The 7,158-nt window shown below is 43.0% G+C and overlaps 1 protein-coding gene across 1 annotated transcript in view; it reads right to left on the reverse strand.

The window, feature by feature from the left end:
* Positions 1–1,686: 1,686 nt before the first annotated feature.
* The window catches only part of MELLADRAFT_118690 (uncharacterized protein), a gene marked incomplete at both ends in the record, with an annotated part of 6,292 nt that continues 820 nt past the window's right edge, over positions 1,687–7,158 (reverse strand). The window contains 5 exons of the mRNA XM_007419281.1: positions 1,687–3,787; positions 3,859–4,563; positions 5,054–5,257; positions 5,383–6,495; positions 6,578–7,089. Coding sequence (XP_007419343.1) covers positions 2,192–3,787; positions 3,859–4,563; positions 5,054–5,257; positions 5,383–6,495; positions 6,578–7,089 — 4,130 coding nt within the window. The remainder of the gene's footprint in view (positions 3,788–3,858; positions 4,564–5,053; positions 5,258–5,382; positions 6,496–6,577; positions 7,090–7,158) is intronic.

Genomic DNA, 7,158 nt, shown 5'->3' on the forward strand with positions numbered 1-7,158 from the left:
GTGGGAAAGAGTAAGCAAAAGACTCAGAATAACCACCTATAACCACATCTGGTATGAGTGTGTACTCCATAGTTCCCTCGCATAGTTCCTTCAACTGCCTTCCAACATTCCACAGGAAGCGCCGTCTGCAAAATGTGGGTAGCACATCAAATTCACCAGGCATAAAGTCATGAGATCTTGATTCGCTGCTTTGATTCTTGGTGAACACAAGTTCATGCTCAGCATATACACGTCCAAATGAATTATCATGTACCAAAAAAAAGACAAACAATGAATGAATGAAATGAATTTGAATGATGATAATCCGGTAATATGATGATGACTCCGGTAATAAGATGATTACCGTTTAAGCGAAATGAAGAAAGCTAAAGTACAATCAGATTGACAGTAAAGTAACCTTTTTAATCCCTTTGTCCTTCCTGTTTCCCTTCCCCTTGCTTTCCATCTAAACCTACTTTCAAACCTTTCTGAATCCTCAAACCTCACCAAAACAATCAAAACTTCATTAAAAGATGTTATCAATCTCAACTCGACGTCTTTTACCCATCCATTCTTCGATCACAAAGACTACTTTACCTTTTTCAATCATAAGAACCTAGTAAGTCATCTATCATCACTTTTCTGTTCATTCAAGTTGATCTGATCAATTTCCTATCCTTTCTCATTGGTCTTCATCAGTTCTGATCATCCAGGAGCAACTGCTAACAGTCAAGACTTTGCCCAAAAAGAACGTAGTGAAGAAACTCGTTATATGCGTCAAAAGGTTCAATATCTCTTCTCATCTCAAGTATCAAACTCTTCTTAAGAAAAAGACTCATTTGATGTTTCTATGATTTGTTTTTTCTTTTTACAAAGGAAGCTGAAGATTTAAAAAAACTTAAATCTGAATTAGATCAACATAAAAAGAAATTATCAGAATTAGAAGAGAACATGTTAAGTCATTTCTTTTTGGTGGTCCATTTACCAAGATCTATTCTTCAAATTAATGAACTTGAAGTTAACCATTTTTGTTTATTTGAATCCTTCTTTTCTTGAACCACAGAACCAAGCATATGTCATCCAAGAAGAATTAACTTTAACCGTCAAACTTGCTTTCTTCTCTCCTTCTCAAAAAGAAAATAACCTTGTAAAAGTCATTTACAATCTGTTTTGTCTTACAAAGATTAATTCAACCAAATCTATAAGTTTTGAATGATCATTGATCTTACAAACTCTTGAACCAATTTAACATTCTATTTTGGTCACCGTTCGAAAAGAAATTCAATTTCATTTCTTTTCTCATGCGCTCAATGGCCTAAAGTCCACCAAAACGCGTTTCTGGTCTTTGACTTACCTGACTCGTCGTAGTTGCTCTCATGGAATGAAGATCAAAACCTTCTGACCCAAAAAATCCTCTTGACCTTCTCTAAATGCATGTATCTAAAACAGCTTACCAGCTAAAAGCAACCAAGTATCCATTACGATCCCAACGATAAAAAACCCCACTTCATTTAAAATACTCACATGCCTCAATTTGTTCTCTACAACAAAACAAATAACCATGATATTTTCCACAAAATTCATCAAAACATTCGTTCTCAAAGTTTTTTTTTTTCAAGACAAACAAACAGAATTTGCATCTGTTCAAAGGTAGTGTTGTATCCAAAAAAAAGAACCAATATTAATTCAAAATATTCAAAAAAAAAAAAAAGAGCTAATGTAAGATGATTCTTTTCATAATTAGCTATCTACGCCTTATATAAAACTTAAAAAAGTAAGAAAAAAATTTCTTTTTGGTTTAACTCGTCTCATCCATCTCTAAAGCCAATCAATCAATAAAAAAAAAAGTAAGAAACCAAAAAAAACCAAAAACCAAAAAAAAACAATTTAGTAGTGATAGTAGTGACAGTAGTGGTAATAGTTGTCAGATGTGATAGCCAAAGTGATCAATCTTAAAATGTGTTGATATTGATGTTTAGATAGCTTACAAATTGAAATCTATCAAGTTTTCAAAATTACAATCAAATTAAAAACAATAAATCATATGTAAAGATTTTAATTCGTTAAGAAAATCTCTTGATAAAGAAAATTAAAATCAAATCAAGTGACCAATCACAAACCACAAACCACAACACACACACAAGCACTGACATCCACAATCATTTCTGTTTCTGTTTTTTCTGGTGAATTTCCATTTGATCGTGAAGCTTCATCAACCATTCACATTGTTCAAACCATTACAATGAACATTCGTTTCTTGACCAGCAGATGGTAACCAACGAGCAAATAAAACAGTTCCTTGTTGACTAAATTGCCAATCCCCACCACCATTTTGAAGATTTCGTTTGATAAGACATGCATCTACCATATCCTTTAAACCTACATTCATCGTATCTGCATGAATCCTTTGCATCTCAATCGAAATATCTCCCACTGGAATCCATTTCTCATCTAATCCCATATTACAATATGCTGAAATCGCTCGTCTTCGAATCCAATCAGACGTACTTTCTTTGATCGAAGCTGATCTATTACCCACTGAAGATGGAATGATAGGTGGAATCGATGGAAGATGTGATTGTAGAGGCGTACATGGCACATGAGGTGGTGTCTGATTAGAAAGCATAGAAGAACCCCATCCGGCACCAGTGATCGAAGATGGTGTGGCTCCCCAGATGCTACTCCCCACCCCAAGCCCACCGTCAAGTGAAGCAGGTGAGAAGAACGATGTGGGTTTGGCCGGTGAGATGGCAATGGGATTGACAGGTGGAGGATTGGAAGGAATACCCTGTCGGTGAGTCGAGTCGCTATCAAGGTCATCGTCCTCGTCCGCCAATAAGGCTGAAGATCCCAATACATTTGAAGGTGAACGAGGTGAGGTTCCAGTAGAGATCGAGTTGGAATCTTGATCGCTATTTCCACTGATCGGACCCATCGTGTGCATAGAACCGTTCATCCTTGAGCGGCCGATAGGCTCAATGGAATTAAATAGTCCAGCATGTGTAAAATTATCGTCTACCACAGACTTGCGACGGTTGTGGAGCAATGAAGGACCGATTGGACCAATAGCACTCGCACTCGCTTTCCTGACTGGCTCACTGCCGAGGTGCAAAGCGCTGAGCGGACTAGTGGCTGAAGCGAGGCTTGGACTCATAAAACCACTAGGATGAGTAGGAGTCGACGGTGGTAACGATGAGATCACACTGGGTCGATGTGGCATCTGTAGTTGTGGTTGGGCAGCCGAAGTGGTAAGTGCAGGGCCCGAGAACACACGACCCACGTTCGGTTGCATCATCGGACTCATAGGTGGTGGCGGTTGGAAGTTGGCCATGGGAAGAAATGCAGAATGCGGCACATTATTGTTGAGAGCAGGATGCATCTCTAGCGGTAGGTTTTGTAAGTTCGAAGGACCGCATGTATTGTGTAATGGGAACGTTGAAGCTCCATACTGGGCACTAGGAGGCCTTGGAGGTACATTGTTAAACGAAGGCATCGAGGGTATAGCAGCCGAGAAAGGCGGGGCAGCAGCTGCTGAAGCCGGTCGTCCCAATCCGATCCCTACAGACATTTGCCTAGGCATCATTGAGGTAGGAGGAGGTGCGATCGGTCGACTAGGCGTGTGATTTGGGAAAGGTGGGACGGGCGTCAACGGCTGAGCAGGTGGGACAGGCGAGACTTTAGGCGGAGGAGCTGTTTGCTTCGCAGGAGTTGAACGTAGAGAAACCACTGGGCGTGGTTGAGCTTTTTGATGAGCAGCAGCAATAGCGGCAGCGTTCTTGTTCTGCGCTGCGAGTTTTGCGGCAGCCGTCTAGGAAAACGAGAAGTGAGTTAGAGATGAAGAAGAAAGAGACAAGTATGATCGTAAGAGTGGCAACGCACCTTGATTGCTTCGCGTTTAGCTATCTCTTCCGCCTCTTTTCTGTCCAATTCCGCTTGCCGCAAACGCTCAGCTTCTTCCTTAGCCCGGGCTTCTCGAGCTTCCTTCTCTTTCCGATCTGCCTCAACTTTCATCTTTCGTTCTTGTTCTTCTTTTACTTTCTTTTCGCGTTCCTCCCGTTCTTTCGCTGCTCTGGCTTCTTTCTCTAACCTCTGCCTTTCTTCCTTCTCCCTCCTCTTCCTTGCTTCCTCTTCTATCCTTTTCCTTTTCTCTTCCTCCTTCTTGGCACGTTCCGCTTCTTGAACTTTTCTTTGGGCCTCGCGTTTCAACCTCGTTTCTTCCTGCTTACGCCTCTCAGCTTCAAGTTTAGCTTCCTCTGCAGCTTTCGCAGCCAATTCTTCTTGTTCTTTATCTTTGAGTTTCTTAGCCAAATCTTGATCCTTTTGTTGCTTTTGAGCTTTCTTTTTCTCCTTCTTTTTCTGAGCATCCTTGACTTTTTTCAATTCACGCTCTTGAGCAAGTCGATCTTCATCTTCCAGCTCCCTGAGAAGTTGAGCCTGTTTTTCTTGTGCAACTTTTTCTCGGTAAGCAGTCAAGACACGTTGTTCGAACATCCGAGCAGCGAAGATTTGAAACATCCGCCTTCCTTCCTTCATGCGGTACTCCTCGGTGACAATTTCGTCGTCAAACCCGTCATCATCATCCAGCTGTACCACGAACCCGTCAAGATAGAGAGAAATGTCGTCATAAGTATTCAATCCAATATACTGATGCAAACAATGCTCACCTCATCTTCATCTTCATCCTCCTCGTCATCATCGTACTCCTCTTCATCATCCTCATCATCGTCTAGACCAGCAAGAAGATTTTCAGCGGCATCCCGTTCGCGCTGTATCCGTTTATCAGCCAAAGATTCCATCATTTCCAAAAACTTTTGGCCATCGTTTCGCAACAGATCATCCGCAACGGTCAAGATACCTCCTGGACCGGGACGCAAGTGTGAGATCAAGGTTTCACGCAACAGGTGGTGAGACGAATCAAATCGATGATTTGAGAGGAAAAGGGAATGTGAAATGGGAGAAAAAGGACGCAATGAGCTCAATACACGTTGTGTTCAGAGTGTTGCAACTTGCTGGTTTCAGGATGATTGTTCAGGACAGGCAGGAAATGAAGGAAAAGAAGCTACTGACCTTTGACAGTGAGCGAATTCCCAAATCCAAACAGATCGCTATTGTTATTCGTCGTATTGGGCTTATCTCCGTTGGTGACCTTTGGGTTATAAGACGAGAGATTACCATTCATCTGAGGTTTCTTTGTTCCAGGATTAGGTACTTCGCTAGGAACTTCTTCTAGGGCGGGTATCTCATCATCGTCTTCGAACTCTTGATCCTCCTCTTCTTCCTAATAGGTACACAAAAGAACAACAATGGGTCGTCAACATCAAGTCTTAAGATCCAGGAAAGGGCGCATCTGTACTAGGCACAGCAGAGAGAAAGTTTCAAATCGCATGAAATGATGGAACCAACCTCCTCGTACTCATCCTCGTCCTCTTCATCGTATTCATCTTCTTCCTCTTCTTCATCGCCATCGTCATCCGGAAACATGTCATCTTCTACATGATGCTGCGACCTCTGATGACAAGATAGAGAAGGGTTATGATTCGAGACGGCTTTACCGTGGGTATTTGTATTCGGATGGTGATGATAGTGGTTGGGTCCGTGGTGATGGGGATGATGAGGACAGCTTGGAGAGTGTGTGTGATCCTGGTCACTGTTGCTATTATGAGATAGTGCTTTTTTTGGTTGAGGTGGAAGCGGTATCGTCCGCTTTCCTGGCGGCTGCTGAGGGTATGGAGAATTTGAATTTACAGATTGTATAGGCGGATGTGTCTGGTGTGAATTAGGTAAAGGACGAGGTCGGATATTTTTGTGATCACGCGTTGGCTTTGGAACTGCCTTTTTCAAAGATGACTGATTGTTCGTTGGCTGAACGTTAGTCGTCATGACATCCACACTGCCAGGGAATGGGCCAGGACCGGGTGGTTTGGGATACCCAACTGGACTTTTGACGCCTTTCATCTTCAAGTCAGAGCCGTAGTACTTCTTACTCGCTTCAGCATAGTTCTCCAACTCATCGTAATACGCATCATACAAAACTTCCAGTTCCTGCTCGATTGCCAGTCGTTTCCTTCCACATACTGCACAAGAACATGAATGCCGCTGCTGTTCTTTCATCTTTTTGAGCACTGCATCCTTCTCGATCTTCACAAGGTTCGCGCGCTCCTCTTGATTCAAGGTCAGCCAGAAGTCTCGAATCCGCTCGCGTTCGGTTGGTGGATGTGATGGATTGTGATTTGGAATGACGTTTGAAGTAGCCGGTTTATGGTTGTCCCTCACGCCAGTTGTAGCAGGAAGCCCAGAGGCTTTTTTCTTGGATACGCCATTGTTGGGCATTGGTGGTAATCTTGATATTGGAGGTTGATTAGCCATATGATTCGGTGGTTCTGAACAAGGGTTCCGGCCAGGTGGTTGTGTAGAATTTTTAGACGGATGTGGGATAGAAGGAACTGAGGTGCGATGATGAGATACGTTTGGGACCGGCTCTGGATTAGGAGCCGCTTCGTTCGAACTAGCATTGGCCTGTGAAAATTCACAAGGGGTGATAAAACATGAACAGACATCCCATCATGATGGATAGTGGTAAAAGAGATCGATTACTTACCGACTTCTTCTTTTTGTTTTTCTTTTTTTTCTTCGTACCAGTTGAGGGCGCTGGTAGCGAGCTATGATTTATACCCATATTGCTATCGTTGCTGGTTTGCTCCGATAGATTATGTCGGCACCCGGCCGCATTATTGTTTAGTGACATGTCATTCCGTGAAATCCTTCCATCATCGCTATAGTATTCATCGTCCAAGACGCCCTCATCCCCATTAGACTTGTCGCCCATGCGAGAGGTGACAATGGTGGTTTCTCCAGTATAGTAAACCGGTTCACTGACGTTGACGCTATGGGAGTGGTGGTGAGAATGATCTGGATGAGAGTGCAAGGGTAGTGGTAAAGTAAAACTGCCGAGTGGTATAGTCCCTGTCACCGTGCCACCTGTCACGCTTACTGTTGCAGCTCCGCCATTGATGTCTCGGCCAAAGTTGTGAGAGGGCCGAGTATTACCATTGAGAATGTGATTCATGCTGTTAGAATGCGTTAGCCCTGCTTGTTGAGCGGCTGTGGACACTGCTCGACCCCAATCATGACTCTGGACAACGCGCGCAAGTTGTTCAGCCGCCGCAGCCATCTGCTCAC

Source organism: Melampsora larici-populina (genome assembly GCF_000204055.1).
Source record: "Melampsora larici-populina 98AG31 unplaced genomic scaffold MELLAscaffold_153, whole genome shotgun sequence".
Classification (NCBI taxonomy): Eukaryota; Fungi; Basidiomycota; class Pucciniomycetes; order Pucciniales; family Melampsoraceae; genus Melampsora; species Melampsora laricis-populina.